Genomic DNA, 18,766 nt, shown 5'->3' on the forward strand with positions numbered 1-18,766 from the left:
ACTAAATACTGTATCATACTTTGTTAAGTGCTTTACTGAGTCTACCAACAATTTTAAGGAGATGGGGTTAATCAACCCTTGAAAGATGAAGGGCAAAATTGACCTTGGAGGGATCTGAACTCAACATGTAAAGAGCTGGAACAAATGTAGCAAAGCAGTTTTTTTCAGTACTCTAACAATTCTGTCAGCTCATGCCTTTAGTATTAATAATAATCCTTTCTAATTCTGGCACAAGGCCAGCAATTTTGAGGGGAAGGAAAGTTGATGACATCAACCCTAGTGCTCAACTGGTACTTATTTTATCAACTCCAAAAGATGAAACGTAAAGTTGACCTCAGTAGCATTTGAACTCAGAACAATAAAGAGCCAAAAGAAACGATGTTAAGCTTTTTTTTCCTGGTGTGGTAATGATCTCAACAGCTCACTATCATAACGGTTTCAAATCCTGGCACAAGAGCAGCAATTTTAAGTGGGTTAGGTAAGGTGATTGCACAAACCCCATTGCTTGGCTAGTATTTATTTTATCAACCCTGAGAGGATTAAAGACAAAGTCAACCTCAGCAGTATTTGAACTCAGAATATAAAATAGAAATGCCACTAAGCATTGTGTCCAGTTTACTAATGCTCCTGCCAGCTTGGCATGTTGTTAATAATAATAATAATAATAATAATAATAATAATCACTTCTATTGTAGGGACAAGGCCTGGATTTTTGTGGGGAGGGGGGAATCAATCACATCGACCCCAGTACTCGACTGGTACTAAATTTATCAACCACAAAAGGATGAAAGGCAAAGTCGACTTTGGCAGAATTTGAACTTGGAACGTAGCAATAGACAAAATACCATTAAGCATTTCGCCTGACATGCTAATGATTCTGCCAGCTCGCTACCTTAATAATAATAATAATAATAATAATAATAACGACAGCAACAACAACAACAATTATAATGGTTTTAAATTTTGACATCAGGCCATCAATTTCGGGGGAGGAATTAAGTTGATTATATTGACTCCGAAAATATGAAAGGCAAAGTTGACCTTGACAGCATTTGAATTTGAACTCAGAACATAAAACAAAAAGAACGGCCACTAAGCATTTTGTCTGGTGTGCTAATGATTCTGCTAGCTTGCCACCTTCATAATAATGGTAGTAATAATAATAATAATAATAATAATAATAACAATAATGATAATAATAGTTCTTTCTATTTTAAGCACAAGGCCTGAAATTTTTTGGTGGGGAGGGAATATTTGACTATATCAACTCCAGTACTTAACTGGTACTTAATTTATTGACTCTGAAAGGATGAAACACACAGTCGACATCGGTGGAATTCGAAACCAGAACATGAAGACAGACGAAATACTTTCTACTACAGGCACAAGGCCTGAAATATTGGGTGGTGGGGGTCAGTAGATTACATCAACTCCAGTGTACAACTGGTACTTATTCCATTGACCCCGAAAGGATGAAAAGCAAACCCAATCCTGGCAGAATTTCAACTCAGAACATAAGGACGGAAGAAATACCACTAAACATATTTTCTAGCATGGTAATGATTCTGTTAGCTCTCCACCTTCATAATAATAATAATAATAATAATGGTAATTTCCAACACAAGGTCTCAAATTTATGGAGATGGGTATGGTCAATGAAATCAACTTTATACTTGACTTGTTTTTATTTTAAGAAGGATGAAAGCAAAGCTGACATCAATAAAATTTGAACATAGAATCCAAAGGGACATACGTAAATATTGCAGGGTATCTTGCCCTCTAATTTACCAATTCTTCCACTCTACCAAACCAAATGATGATGATCATGATGGTGATGATGATATTCCACTTCCAGATATAACTGAAGATATGTTGTAGATAAAAATTTTAGCTGCCTATAAATATGTGTGTATACAGTAATTAGCTATAAAATAGATGGTTAAGATTTTAGATAAATTATACACAGAAGACATTTACAAATATGGCCTACTTGTAGGGCTTACTTGTAATAATTTCTCTCATAGGAATATATTTGTTGTAAGGTGAAACATTTCTTTCATGGAGATATATTTGTTCACTTCTACTATCTTACTTGTACTTCCAAGTGTTTTACCTATCTTATAGATAAAATCTTAACCACTTACATAATATAGCTAATTTCTAGGGTTGTTGTAAATCTTAAACATCAAATATCAATGTAATACTGGACTATGTTAGAGAACAGTCTAGCTTCTGTGTGTTGAATGACTAGAAAATTATTCATCATCCTGCCATCCATCTTAACCAAGTATTATTTAAATTCTAATAAATACATCAATGTTTATATTATGGACACACACACACACACACACACACATGCCTGTGCAAACATATTTTGCAAGACTTTTAATATCCTTCAGTTTTTTAGTGGTTCCAGTCATTAAACTTCAGCCACACAGACACATGACCTTATAGAGTTTTAACCAATTATATCAAACCCAAAGCCCACCTATCATTTACAGATATAAACATCACAAAGTATTTTATACAGATAAACACACAAAACTTTCATGGTTTTCATCTCCTACACTTCACTCGCAAGATAGTGTACCTGAAACTAAGGTAAAACACCTTTTCAAGATGCTGTGGAGGGAGATCAAACTAAGGGCCATGTTGTTCCAAACTTCTTTACAACACAATGATACCTGCACACAGAAGATATATCTGTGTATATGTGTCCATGCATGTGCATGAAAGGGGGTTGGAATAGCTGTAATTAGTTGTTGTGAGATTCATATGCAGCTGTACTTATACTTCTGCAGGCAGTGAAGTAATATACATACATTCATGTAGATTGGTACATAGGTAATATGTCTATCAATCTCTCAGTCTGTCTACTTATTTATCTATATAATTATCATAATCATGCTGGCATAGATTGGACAAATCAACAGGATCTAACAAGTCGGCAAACCATGTCTTGTTCCAATGTCTCTGCTTTTGTTACTATGGCCAAATATAATGTTTTTAACACTAACCACTGTCTAGAGTGTACTGGGAGCTTTATATATATATATATATATATATATATATACACACACACACACATATATATATATATATATATATATATATACACACATACATATATATATATATATGTATACATACATATATACACACACATTATTTCAATTCAAGTTGACTAGTGTGGTCAGACGACCTAATGACATTAGGGGAGACAGTAACAATTAAGAGATATGAAACTCTCCAGACACTAAGATAAGTTTTATTATATGCATTTTGTCTATTTATTTACTCATTTATTTATAAGCTATTTCTTATTCTTTTTATATTCTTTTGCTTACTTCGTTCACCCCATTTCTTGACAGGTCAATTTATGTTGTGGCTTGTACTCAAGTTTTTTTTTTTTTTGTTTAAACTGTGATTATAACAGTATCAATGTGAGGTATATATTAAGTAGGATAAAGTTCAGTTTAGCAAACCAGTTTGATTGATATACCTGAAAAATTGCCACTTGCCAGTATTGCTGGAATAATATCAATATGATGTAGTTTCATGTACTATGTAATAACATTTCTGCAATGATCTTCTATTAAAATGGCGATGAAACAATTGTAATATTATGCAACAAAATATGTTAATCCATTCTATTACTTAATACTTTTATATATATAGGGTGGTGAGCTGGCAGAACTGTTACTGCACCAGACAAAATACTTAGCAGTATTTTGTCCAACTCTACGTTCTGAGTTCAAATTTGACTTTGACTTTTATCTTTTGGGGTCAATAAAATAAGTATCAACTGAGCAATGGGGGTCAATGTTATTGGCTTACCCACTCCCCCAAAATTGCTACCCTTGTGCCAAAATTTGAAATCAATACTTATATATATGACGGGCCTTTTGGTTTCTGTATACTAAATCCACACACAAGTCTGGTCACCTTGGAGCAACAGAAGACATCATCTGCCCAAGGTGCTACATAGTGGGACTAAACTTGAAACCACATAGTTGGGAAGCAAAGTGAATCATCAGCTTCTTATAAAGATGTGTGTGTGTGTGTGTGTGTGTGTGTGTAATTATCATCACAATCCAGGGGTTCTCAACCATCTTTTATCTATGGACCTCTTTGAATACTATTTTATTCTGGTCATTTAGTGTTTAAAAACTAGTTTTATAGATACCTCTTTTAAAACTCCTATTTTGTTTTTTTGTTTTTTACATTGTGTAGGTTGAACTAAGTAAACAAAGAAACTCAGCTGTTTTTTGCAGCAATACATACCAATACATACATCTGAAGCAAAATTTTTTCAGGGGCCCTTAAAATACTGTTGTGGATCCCTAATTTACTATTTTGATGTGTTGGACCCCCTAAAAATCTTATATGGACCCTGGTTGAGAACCAATGATCATAATCAATTAATGTCAATAGGGAGAAAGAGAGCCTGCCGTATGTCGACCCAATAGAGGGACCAGCTATCCGAGTTGATAGTACCAGGGTAGATAAAGCAATTAAGAGTATGAAGACCGGGAAAGCCCCCGGCCCATCAGGAATCACTGCAGAGATGCTCAAAATATCTGGCAGTGTTGGCTATAGCCTAGTTACCCGTATTACGAACCAGGTGATACACGAAGGAGTCATACCCAATGACTGGTGTAGCAGCATCATAGTCAACTGCTACAAAGGTAAAGGTGACGCTTTAAATACAAATAATTACAGAGGCATCAAGCTGTTAGATCAGGTTATGAAAGTTACAGAGAGGGTCATAGCCCAACTAATTAGGGAGCGAATCAATTTAGATGAGATGCAGTTTGGGTTCGTGCCAGGTAAAAGCACTACTGATGCCTTATTTCTAGTGAGACAGTTGCAGGAGAAATACCTAGCTAAGGATAAACCTCTGTACCTGGCTTTCGTTGACATGGAGAAAGCCTTTGACAGGGTCCCCCGATCCCTTATCTGGTGGTCAAGGGTTGGAAATGAGTACAGCAATGAATTCCGGGTAGAGGTAGGGGTCCACCAAGGTTCCGTCCTCAGACCCCTCTTATTTACCATAGTCCTCCAGGCAATCACAGAGGAGTTCAAGACAGGTTGCCCCTGGGAGCTCCTCTATGCTGATGACCTTGCCCTAATTGCGGAGTCACTATCAGAACTAGAGGAGAAGTTTCAGGTGTGGAAGCAAGGTCTAGAATTGAAGGGCCTTAGAGTCAACCTAGCTAAAACCAAAATCCTAATAAGTAGGAAGGTAGATAAAACACAAACCCCTTCAGGTAGATGGCCCTGCTCAGTATGTAGAAAAGGAGTAGGTAGTAACTCTATAAGATGTACCCGGTGCAAGCTATGGACACATAAGAGGTGCAGCAACATCAAAGGCAGGTTAACTAGCAAGTTAGTTTTTGTTTGTGGCAGATGTTCAGGAGCAATAAAGACTGCAAACAAACAGGAAACAACTTCTATCTCATTCCAGGGTGAAAAACTAGAGGTACTTGATAGCTTCCGCTATCTGGGCGACCAAGTTAGTAGTGGGGGTGGGTGCGCTGAAAGTGTAGCTGCTAGAATAAGAATAGCCTGGGCAAAGTTTAGAGAGCTCTTACCCCTGCTGGCGACAAAGGGACTCTCACTCAGAGTAAAAGGCAGACTGTATGACGCATGCGTACGAACAACCATGCTACATGGCAGTGAAACATGGGCTGTAACTGCTGAGGACATACGTAAGCTCGCAAGGAATGAAGCCAGTATGCTCCGTTGGATGTGTAATGTCAATGTGAATACCCGTCAGAGTGTAAGTATCTTGAGAGAAAAGCTGAACATTAGAAGCATCAGTTGTGGCGTGCAAGAGAGACGATTGCGCTGGTATGGACATGTGGTGAGAATGGAGGAGGATAGCTGCGTGAAAAAGTGCCACACCCTAACAGTTGAGGGAACCCGTGGAAGAGGTAGGCCCAGGAAGACCTGGGCTGAGGTGGTGAGGCAAGACCTTCGTACATTGGGCCTCACCGAGGCGATGACTACTGACCGAGACCTTTGGAAATGTGCTGTGCGTGAGAAGACCCGGCAAGCCAAGTAAGATCGTTGCCAGTGCCCCTGGACTGGTTCTTGTGCGGGTGGCACATGAGATGCACCATTTTGAGCGTGGCCGTTGCCAGTACCGCCTGACTGGCTCCTGTAGGATTTTCGAGCGAGATCGTTGCCAGTGCCCCTGGACTGGCTTGTGCGGGTGGCACATAAAAGACACCATTTCGAGCGTGGCCGTTTTCGTGCGGGTGACACGTAAAAGCACCCACTACACTCTCTGAGTGGTTGGCGTTAGGAAGGGCATCCAGCTGTAGAAACTCTGCCAAATCAGACTGGAGCCTGGTGTTGCCATCCGGTTTCACCAGTCCTCAGTCAAATCGTCCAACCCATGCTAGCATGGAAAGCGGACGTTAAACGATGATGATGATTTCAGTACTGGTATGGGTTTGATGAGTGTCAGCTTCTAACCTTCCATCATGGTCCTTTCTCATACAATGTACTTGTGAATGTAAGCCTGCATTTGATAAAAAGGCTGGGCACATTTTTAACTGTAATTCTGCTCAGTGCTACACAGCTATAAGTACAAATCTATATTTAATTCTCTCTGTGCATTTGTATGTAATATGACCTGTTATCTTCATATGCATATATCATATGGTATATATCTGGTGAGTAGCAACTTTCCAAAGATTACTACAAGGACATATACTACCAACACCATCACCAACTGCTACCATGGCATTTGCCACCATCGCCAACAACATCAATGTAGTCAATACCTTCACCAACTACAACCACATCATTTACCATTACTAAGATCACTGACTACTACTACTATAGTAATCACCACAAGTGCTGCCAACCTACAGCCAATCTTCCAAGAAGAATATTTATGGAAAAAGGGGCTCCTTGTCACATGGCTAAAGATTTGTTCGATGCGAATGGCATTAAAAAAACTGCCATGGTCAAGCCAGTTACTAGATATGAACCCTATTGAGCACCTCTGGGACATAATGGACACTTCGTAAAAAGAACAAGAAAGCATCTTCAAAGCCAGATCCTTTGAGATTACTGCATGAAACTTAGCAAGAAATTCCTCAAGAGAATATTCGTCATCTGATCATTAACATACCCAATGGAGTCCTTGCATTGAAAAATGCAAGGGCCATGTCTGCTAAATATTAAACATTCACATTATAACAATTAGTAAATAATTTGAATGTATAATTTCAGATTTAAATAAATATTAATTATTAGAAGGGTGTCTATTTACTTCTGTCATGTCTGTGTAGCATTAATATACATTCCTTTCTAAGTTGGAATCTTATCTTTTACTTGTTTCAGTCATGAGACTGTGGCCATACTGGGGCATCACCTTGATGAATTTTTAGTTGAATGAATTAATCTCAGTACTTGTTATTTTTATTTTTTTAAAGTCTGGTACTTATTCTATTGGTCTGTTCTGCTGAACCGCTAAGTTACATGGACATAAAGCACACTAACACTGGTTGTCAAGCAGTGGACAAACACAGACATAAATATATGCTCACACACACACACACACACACACATATATAATACACACACACACACACACATATATGTATGTATAAGGATTTGGCTGGCCTGAAGTTATAGTGGAAGAGACTTGCTCAAGGTGCCACACAATAAGACTGAACACAGAACCATGTGGTTGGGAAGCAAGCTTCTTACCACACAACCATGCCTGTGGCTATGGTATGGTATGTTGTGATCTAAAAAAAAATATTTGTTTGATATTTCTAGCAGGTTGAACGACCATATTAAGGTACTCTTGTTTGTTTGACAATGTGTCTGTAGGATGGGGTGATGTTACTGCTGATAATAGTAAATGAAGAGAAACTGAGAAGAAGTTCTGAGATGAGATAAGAGATTAGAAGAGACTGAAGTCAGAAAGGAAGAAACCATAAACTGAATAATAATAATAATAATAATAATAATAATAATAATGATAATAATAATGGAATAATAATAATAATATTAATGGAATAATAGATTAGGAAGGAGGAGACATCTGTTTTTTAAAGGAGAGGAAGTTAGACATTTCTGAAGTAAGTTAAAAAGACACATGTAACATTAACATTTCAGTGACATTTCAGAAAATGATAACATGATTTTTAGTTTAAATCTTGGATTTTAATAGTTCTGTGGGATTGTAAAATGAACAGCTCAGATTTTAATTGTTCTACAACTCAAGTAAGTGAACTGCTTTAGTAGATTTTGCCAGTTCATCATTAATAATTGTGTTGGCATTGGCATCATCGTCATCATGATCATTATCATTGTCGTTGTCCTCATCATCATCGCCACCATCATCATGATTGTCATCATCATCATCCTCGTCACTACTACCACCACTACCATCGTCATTGTCATCAAATATTATGCAGTTGTTATCATCATACTCATAAAAATATTAAAAAATATTTTTAAAATCATACATCATCAATATCATTATTAAAATTAAATGTCCATGTAATGTTCCCTCATCTGCTGCCCTTGTGGCAAATAAAAGCAATCATTATCATCATCAACAGTAGTAGAATACTTTTCATCGTTGTTATTGTTTTATTGTAGTAGTAGTAGTATTAGTAATAGTAGTAATACTTGCATTTGTTTGTTACTTTTGTGCAAAAACAACAAAAAAATAACACAAAAACCAATACACAAGAAATTAAGAATAAAAATAAACCTAAATATTCAAATTGAGGTTTCACATTCACTATATTTGTTGATATACATATCAATGATGCATAAGTTGGCTCTTAATATAAATTTCTACCCAAATTACACAAAATTACAATTTCATTTAACAGGTTTTTTTTATAGCCTTATATGATCAACACTACAGAGCAACGATTTTGACACTTGGTAATTTAGATTTTTAAGTTGAATGTAAACAAGTTCATTAACATAGGGAAAAAAAAAAAGCATTTGATTGAGGGAAACAGAGAGAAAGAGAGGGGCAGAGAAAGAGGGCAACTGAGAGGAAGGCAGAGAAATGGGTAACAAAAAATATTTTAAAAAATGCTGATGCCACATAGTATAAAAGAACAATGTAAAAGTTACAAAACCATTCAAATGCTAATGGTAGTAGAATGGTAAATAGTTCTAATATTGAAAGACTTTGAAAGAATATATTTTGTTTTACTTACCGAGCTTGTTCTTCCTGTTTTTGAAGAGGCGCTGCCACAACAAAGAAACGAAAAAATAGATTTCAATTAAAATATCCGATTTGATGGGAATTAAATTTTTTTCTGCATTCTTTGAAAGATGGTAGTAGAAATAACTATAATATCTCTTGAATTAAATTTCTCATGTATCCTGATATAAATCTGATATCAGACCATTTAAAAAATTTATAATGCTAATTTACTAGATGTTATATCTTGGCGGTTATGCTATATTTCAGGTGACCCTTTACTTTAAAATGTATTGAACTGATGAGGGACTTTAAGAGCAAATAGCAACCAAATGTTTCTCAAAGTATGTGAAAAAGGATAAAGACATTCAATAATGCAGTTTTGATATTCTTTCATTCTTTTAATTGTTTCAGGCATTTGACTGAGGCCATGCTGGGACATCGCCCTGAGGGGGTTTTAATTGAACAAATCGACCTCAGGACTTTTTTAAGCCTAGTACTTATCCTATCAGTCTCTTCTGCTGAACCACTGAGTTATGGGGACATAAAAACACAAACACCAGTTGTCGAGCAGTGATGGGGGGGGGGGACTAACACAGACACATAGATATATACACATATATAAATACAGTTCTCATCTACCAAATCCACTCATATGGCATTGGTTGGCCTGAGATATATAGTAGAAAACACTTGTCCAAGGTGCCATACAAGGAGACTGAACTTGGAACCATGTGGTTGGGAAGCAAGCTTCTTACCACACAGTCATAGCTGCACCTATATAAATACCATGGCTGCAGAAAAAAAATAATGAACATAACTGGAATGTCACTGATCATAGGTTAAAAGTAATGAAAGAAGATCAGCTGAATCAGGACTGCTCTGAGCAAAATATCACCAAAGACAGTTAGATGGTATTGACTCCTAAAGCGATGTGAATTCCCTAAGGGATGTAACTCAGTATGCTAACTCAGTCATCTGATATCTATTCTGATTGATAAAGTGATTATGAGACTCTAGTACAGGGGTCGATATAACAAACCAAAACCCTTGAAGGCAGGGCCTCAGTATCACTGCAGTCCAATGATTGAAACCAATAAAAAGGGGGGGGGGAAATACTTGGGTGAAGAGGAAGGGAAAACAAGTGATGTGTTATCTAAACCTTATCCTGAGTTTACTTGTTCTCTGTATTATCTAAATTTTCTTCATGCAAAATAATTTCCGATGCTTTTAGTGCCATTTTCAACAAGTTTTCAGTTACTCAGCAGTTAATAAGTTGTATTATAAATATTGATTTTTTTTTTATGTATCGGCTTATCTCTCCCAGAGTCTCTCTCTCACACACACGTGTGTGCATGTATGTATATGCATGTATGTATCTGTAATATATTGATTGTACAGATGAAACTGCAGTAAAATTGTAATTCTGAACTGTTTCAGCCATGTTCAATATTTGTGTGTGTGTGTATACACACACACACACACACACACACATATATATATATATATATATATATTACAACTTAATTGCATTTCTTTGCCATGAACTTTCCAGCATCAAATTGGCAAACATTAATCTGTATTCGATAGTAAAAGTAATTTCTGGCAACATTAGAGAGGTCATTGGAGTACTTTTCCTTCCTCTTCTAGTGCTGTTGCATTTTCTCTTTAGAGATGATTGCTATTTAAAATGAAAGGAATGATATCATCGATGAAACCAACAAAAGATAAACCAGCAATGAACACCACAGGGTAGAAGGAGAGAATAATATAAATAAATGGATGTAGTTCACATGGCCAAATTATTTGATTTAATTTATCCATCCACAAAAGTTTTATTCATTACAAGGAATAGTGTAAATATATACAAGGCTTCATAGTATGTTCACCTTTTGCTTTTTTTGCTTTGGGATTTAATTTGGTATTAGTATCCTTGTTTCAACCATTAGCAAATTTAAACATAACCACAAACAATATCAAGGATGTAAAATAAACCAAATACATAACATCACTATAGAAATAATATATGTATGTCTTTTATCTTTTACTCGTTTCAGTAATTAAACTGCAACCATGCTGGGGTACCAGCTTAGAAATTTTTTTTAGTTAAATGAATCGACCCCAGGACTTATTCTATCAGTCACTTTTGCTGAACTACTAAGTTACAGGCACATAAACACACCAACACCAGTTGTCAAATGGTGATGGGGACAAACATAGACATAAAGATGCACACACACACACACACACACACATATATATATATATGATGGGCTTCTTTCAGTTTTTGTCTACCGAATCCACTCACAAGGCTTTTATTGGCTTGAAGCTATAGTAGAAGACACTTGCTCAATGTGCCATATGGTAGGAGTGAACTCAGAACCATGTGGTTGGGAAGCAAGCTTCTTAACACACAGCCACACCTATATCTATCTATTTATATATATATATATATATATATATATATAAAATACAAAATGGGACAAGAACGCAAAACATCCAGACAGTTAGGTGATACAAAAAAGGGACAACAGAGCATCCAGACAGACGATACAAAGGAAACAAGGACAGGTCATTCAGTTTTCTTTCCTCAGTCGAGTTCCAGATTATCTTTGCAATTTCGGCTGGTTATACTCGAGATTGCTCCAATCTGGCCATCCTCAAGGAATGACTCTATGAGGATGTTTGCCATACTTAATGTATGCCTAAACACTGCGATATGTGAACATTCTGAGAAATTCATAATATAGGTTTCAAATTTTGGCATAAAATCAGCTATTTCAAGAGGGTTAAGTTGACTACACTGACCTCAATATTCAACTGGTACTTATTTTATCAACCCCAAAAGAATGAAAGGCAAAGTTAACCTTGGCAGCATTTGAACTCAGCACATAAGGATGGTTGAAATGCTGCTAAGCATTTTGCCCACAATGCTAATGATTCTGCTCACCGCCTTAATAATATTGGGTTGTCCGGAAAGTTTGTGCCGATTTATAGCAGCTTATCTTTCGACTTATTTGCCATACTTAAATACTGATATGTGCCTAAATTTTAGACAAAGATTGCAAACCAGATGGTTTGAACTTCAAATAAATCGCAGAAGGGTTTTCTTCTTTCAAAAGCATAGTTTTAATAAATACTCATTTTGTTACATTTAATTACTACTGGTTCCACATGAAAAACACTGGTAACAGAGAAAGCACTGGTGATGGTGCCATGTAAAAAGCACCCAGTATAATCTGTAAAGTGATTGGTGTTAGGAAGGGCATCCAGCCATAGAAGCCAAGCTAAAACAGATTATGGAATCTGGTGCAGCCTCTGACCATGCCAGTTCCTATCAAGAAGTCCAGCTGATGCCAGCATAGAAAATGGATGTCAAATATTGATGATGATGAATAGGGCATATTGTGATTCAACAATTATGTACACATACTGGCTTATATGGAAATGTTTATGTGCTTGCTGAAACAGTTAGAAACAGCATTCAAATCTCCCTCAAATCATTACTGTCTTAAAAAGAAAAGATGTATACAATGGATAATGTATTTCTATATGACTTATAAGAAAAGTAAAATATGAGATAACTGTGGCTGGAATGCCTAAGTTCATAAGTCTCCTCAGTCAGGACTGGGCTGGGGTTAAACAATGCTTGGTCTTGTAATTTCATATGAGCATTAACTGAATACATCAACACTCTTATTTTATAAACAATGGCAGCCAGCTGTTGTTTTTTTTTTTATCTCTCACAAACATTTCTACCACTAGCTGTGTGCTACAGCTGGTTTGGCCTCTCTGAATACTCTGAAGCAATAAAAATTCACTTCTTGTACCCGTCTCATCTCTTCCTATCACTTCATAAATTATATATTTAGCATTTCTTGAAAACCCAACAGTAAACATCCTGTTTAATTTTCCTATCCAAGAACTACATTATTCTCAAAGTCTTCCTCACCTATAACCTGAAGTGTTCTGTATCATTATTATTATTATTATTATTGTGTGGTGGATTGGTAGAATTGTTGATGCATCAGACAAAATGCCTCACTATACAGAGTTCGACTATTTAAGTTTTGAGTTCAAATCCTGGCATGGTCAACCTTACCTTTCATCCCTCCAAGGTTGATATAAAGTGCTAGTTAAGTACTGAGGTTAATAGTATTAACTGGCCCTCTCCCTTCAGATTTGCTGGCTGTGAACCAAAATTTGGAGGGAACCTGTGGAAGAGGTAGACCCAGGAAGACATGGGATGAGGTGGTGAAATGTGATCTTTGGATGTTGAGTTTCACTGAATCTTCTGGTGAATTGTTGTGCTTGAGAAGACACGTCAAGCTAAGTGAAACCGGTTGTGGCCAAACAGCACCCAAACTGCTGACAGATAAAAGAGACACTTGTGATAGTGACATGTAAATGACACCTAATACACTCTATGGAGTGGTTGGCATTAGGAATGGCATCCAGCTATAGAAACCAAGCCAAAACAAACTGGGGCCTGGTGCAGCTCTCCAGTTTACCAGCTCCAGTCAAACCATCTAACCCATGCCAGCAAGGAAAACAGACACTAAATGATGATGGTGATTAGCATGTTGGACAAAATGCTTAGTGGCATTTCTTCTGGCTTTACATTCTGAGTTTCAAATGCTGTTGAGGCCCATTTTGTCTTTTATCCTTTCAGGGTTGACCAGTACTAATTAAGCAACAGGGTTGATGTAAATTGACTTCTGCCTCCTCAACAATTTCAGGCATTGTGTTTAAATCAGAAATTAATAAAGGCTGTGAGCTAGCAAAACCATCGCAACATTATTAAAAAAATACCTTGTGGTTTTTCTTCTTTCTGTAATTAAATCCAATCAAGGTCAACTTCATTTTTCATTCCCTTAGGATGGGGTGGGGGGGCGATAGTAATAATTAACCCTCTCTCCTTAGAATTGCTGGTTTGTGTCTAAATCCGAAACAATTATTGTTATTATATGAACTAATGAATATGTTAATTTCAAATTCTAAGTTCCTTTTATTACAGTATAAATCTGTCTTGACTGTTTTTTTTTTTTGACAGGAGACAAAACACATTCTGTGTAATGGGAAGGTTCACATGATGCATTCTTGATTCTGTTTTAACCCTTTAGCATTCAGATTACTCTGTCAAATGTAACACTTTTTTATCCACATTGTTTTAAATTCATCATGCATTATCTCATAGCTTTGAGATTTCAATGATGTGATTGTGCACTTTTAGAATGACATTGTAGGGTAGGTGTGAAAGGCTAACTCTGGCTAGTTTGAACATACAACAGGTAGAATATCTGGGATGGATATGGCCAGTTTAAATTCTAAAGGGTTTAACTATGAACTGCTAGCTTGTGAATAATATGGCATTGAGCTTTCTGTACATGTAAATCTGATTCAGAATGAAAACAAATTTCTTTCTCTATCAGTACAATTGATAAGCACAACTTCTACATTTCTTACAAAGTGAGGTGGGTTGTCTCGAGAAATCAAAGTTATTCAGTCTAAATATAAGAAAGTTAGTTTTTGGGAAGTGGCAGGAAGGAATTGTCTAAACTTGACACTAACCAAATAAAAGCCTAGTTATACATACCCTATGATTAGGTGAGCCTTAAAAACCATCTGTGGGCACTACCTTGCAACTTCACATAAAAAGAAATTTGTTAAAAATCAATAAGACCAGGGATTAATGTTAGTCTAAAAAAATTCCTAAAAAAAAACAAGAGTGGGGCTATTTCTCTCAATGTTTTACTGGTGTTCTCAGAAAAAAAAATCCCTCAATGGAATGAAAGGCAAAATGTAAAAGTACCAGTAATACAGTGGTGTAGTTTACAGAGGTTACATAAAAGAAACAATCTTGTGCCAGGTGCAACAGATGGTATAACAGATATTGTAGTATTAGATTTGGTTGATAGAATGAAGGTGAGAGGTAGTGGAAGGTATGGTGATAGGTGTGGTGGATGGCAAGACAGATTTAGTGGTTGATATGAAGAGTTGTGAATGACATGTAGAAAGGTGTGGAAGTTGGTAAAGAGATATTTATGATAGATAGTATCAGAGTAGATATGGCAGGAAGTATATAGACAAATATGATGGCTGATAAAGTGTTAGATGTATAGTGTCAGATGTGGTAGGGTGATGAATTGGCAGAATTATTAGAGTAATGAGCAAAATATTCAGATGTATTTCTTCTGGTTCTTTGGAGCCTGAATCCAAATTCCATTGAGGTCAACTTTGCCATTGTAAATGAAATAAAATGCCAATCAAAGCAACTGTGGAAGAAAGTATGGAGACTGACATAGTATATGGTATGCAGCAAATGATAAGGAGGCAGGTGTAATAGATGGTATGAAGATAGATGTGGTAGATGATAGAAAAAGAGATGTGGTATATGGCATGGTGCCAGGTGTGGTAGAAAGTATGGAGAGCAATATAATACAATACATCACTGGATAGCATTATAGATATTGATGTTGCAGATGTCATGGTGAAGGCTATAGTAGATAGCATAGAGATTGAGATGAAGGAAGGGTCAAATGGTAAAGCAAGTTTTGTGGATGGCATGATTGTAGGGATCAATGATAATTTCAAAACTTACTGCTATACATTCCACTTTGTTCCATTAATTTCTTCTGGGTGTGCTTCTTGCGACACAACCAAATGCTAACAATACACAAAGCAATCCACACAGTTCCACCAATTGTCCCAATTAACATGCCAATAAACCAAGGCTGTCTCATTATTGATGGTTTTTCAGGAACTGAAACAAAAAAACAAAAATATGTCTTCAGCAACAATTACAGCAACAATTACATTTATATACACATGCATGCACATGGATAAAATGAAAAAAAAAAATGTAGGAAGATGTCACTTAACATGCAAGATATAATGTCTAAATCTATCTGAAATCACATCCTACTGTCTCAAAAAGCAACAAAAAGCAAACAAATCACTAGATAAAATAGTCACAAAAAGATGAGATGGTCATGGGTTACAGTGACTCTGAATCAAAAACATGCTTGATCAGAGATAACATGGGGGCTAACCAATCGCTTCATAGCTGGAGTTCCCTTATGATTTAAGTGGTAATGATAATTGTGAGTTCAACATATCATTATTCCAGGGAAAGTAGGGACAGTGCATCTAGGATAAGTAACCTTCAAATATTTGTCCGTCACTGCTCTCACCTGTTCTGCTGCCCAGTGATCGACACTTTGTGATCACCAATAGAGATAGCAAATGGATATAAAATTACATCCTTCTTCAATGCATAGGCATGGCTATGTGGTAAGAAGTTTGCTTCCCAACCACATGGTCTTTGGTTCAGTCTCTATGTGGTACCTTGGGCAAGTATCTTCTACTATAGCATCAGGCCAACCAAAGCCTTGTGAGTGGATTTGATAGACAATATATATATATATATATATATATATACATAAAGACTGCAAACAAACAGGAAACAACTTCTATCTCATTCCAGGGTGAAAAACTAGAGGTAGTCGATAGCTTCCGCTATCTGGGCAACCAAGTTAGTAGTGAGGGTGGGTGCGCTGAAAGTGTAGCTGCTAGAATAAGAATAGCCTGGGCAAAGTTTAGAGAACTCTTACCCCTGCTGGCGACAAAGGGACTCTCACTCAGAGTAAAAGGCAGACTGTATGACGCATGCGTACGAACAACCATGCTACATGGCAGTGAAACATGGGCTGTAACTGCTGAGGACATACGTAAGCTCGCAAGGAATGAAGCCAGTATGCTCCGTTGGATGTGTAATGTCAATGTGAATACCCGTCAGAGTGTAAGTATCTTGAGAGAAAAGCTGAACATTAGAAGCATCAGTTGTGGCGTGCAAGAGAGACGATTGCGCTGGTATGGACATGTGGTGAGAATGGAGGAGGATAGCTGCGTGAAAAAGTGCCACACCCTAACAGTTGAGGGAACCCGTGGAAGAGGTAGGCCCAGGAAGACCTGGGCTGAGGTGGTGAGGCAAGACCTTCGTACATTGGGCCTCACCGAGGCGATGACTACTGACCGAGACCTTTGGAAATGTGCTGTGCGTGAGAAGACCCGGCAAGCCAAGTAAGATTGTTGCCAGTGCCCCTGGACTGGTTCTTGTGCGGGTGGCACATGAGATGCACCATTTTGAGCGTGGCCGTTGCCAGTATCGCCTGACTGGCTCCTGTAGGATTTTCGAGCGAGATCGTTGCCAGTGCCTCTGGACTGGCTTGTGCGGGTGGCACATAAAAGACACCATTTCGAGCGTGGCCGTTTGCGTGCGGGTGACACGTAAAAGCACCCACTACACTCTCTGAGTGGTTGGCGTTAGGAAGGGCATCCAGCTGTAGAAACTCTGCCAAATCAGACTGGAGCCTGGTGTTGCCATCCGGTTTCACCAGTCCTCAGTCAAATCGTCCAACCCATGCTAGCATGGAAAGCGGACGTTAAACGATGATGATGATGATGATGATACATACACATGCATGTGTCTTTGAGTCTGTGTTTGTCCCCCATCACTACTTGACAGCTGGTGTTGATGTGTTTCTGTCCCCATAACTTAGTGGTTCATCAAAAGAGACTGATAGAATAAGTACCAGGCTTAAAAAAATAAGTATTGGGGAAGGCCACTCACAAGGCTTTGGTTAACCTGAGGTTATATTAGAAGACACTTGCCCAAGGTGCCATGCAGTGGGACTGAACTCAGAACCATGTGGCTGGGAAGCAAGCTTCTCACCACACAGCCATAACTGTGCATATCTATCTATCTATACATATATATATATATATACATATATATATATATATATATATATATATATATATATATATATATATATATATCCATGGGGAAATGAGTAGTTATGTGGTTAAGAAGTTTGTTTTGCAAATGAATGTTCTAGGTTTGAAACCATGTTCGGCCCTTTAGTCAGATGTCTTCCACCACAGCCTTGGGTAGCTTAAAACATTTTGGGTATAATTATATGGATGGAAACTTCATTGAAATCCAGAGAGCATATGTGTGTGTTTGTGTGCATGCATGTGTATATAAATGTGTGCATATATGCCTGTGTAAATCAATGTCATGTTACATCCCTTGATGCAGAAAATGCAAAACTTGGTTATTTGATACAGATCAGTGTAAGTACTAGACTGAAATATGAACAGTGGTCAATAGAAGCCTGGATTCATTAAAACTCCAGACCAACTGTAAGCCAAAGTCTGAAGTTAACAGAAAAATATAGCAGAGAAAAAGGAAAGATATTTGCAACAGGAAGATGGATGCTGAAGAAGAAGATGATGATACAGTACAAGAAAAAAAATATGCATGCTTGACTCAGTACGTAACCTATCTTACATACAAGAGACTCGTGTCTTTCTGCTTTACTTACCCATGTAGAACTTTTGACTCCATGTTCCTGTGCCTTTGTTTGTTACAGCTGCTATCTGCAACATGTAGGTGGTTGAGGGATTTAAACGTTCAATAATAACTCGGCGTACGGATGAGTTTGTGGCAAGACTACAATTATCTTTTCTATCTTCTCCATAGCAGCGGATCTGGTGTGGAAGAGA

General features: G+C 37.2%; 1 protein-coding gene across 36 annotated transcripts in view; it reads right to left on the reverse strand.

The window, feature by feature from the left end:
• Nucleotides 1–18,766, reverse strand: part of LOC106876215 (roundabout homolog 2) — a 1,018,579-nt gene that overhangs the window by 225,131 nt on the left and 774,682 nt on the right. For 24 of the 36 annotated variants that reach the window (XM_089352294.1, XM_089352292.1, XM_089352320.1 and 21 more), the window contains exons 16-18: nt 18,586–18,751; nt 15,798–15,959; nt 9,210–9,240 (exon numbers count right to left, since the gene is read on the reverse strand). In XM_089352294.1, the coding sequence (XP_089208420.1) occupies nt 9,210–9,240; nt 15,798–15,959; nt 18,586–18,751 (359 nt within the window). Of the gene's footprint in view, nt 1–9,209; nt 9,250–15,797; nt 15,960–18,585; nt 18,752–18,766 lie in introns of all 36 variants that reach the window. The other 12 variants (XM_089352297.1, XM_089352295.1, XM_089352293.1 and 9 more) reach the window with 1 other exon arrangement.

The sequence above is a fragment of the Octopus bimaculoides genome, chromosome 5 (genome assembly GCF_046866305.1).
Source record: "Octopus bimaculoides isolate indiv1 chromosome 5, ASM4686630v1, whole genome shotgun sequence".
Classification (NCBI taxonomy): domain Eukaryota; kingdom Metazoa; phylum Mollusca; class Cephalopoda; order Octopoda; family Octopodidae; genus Octopus; species Octopus bimaculoides.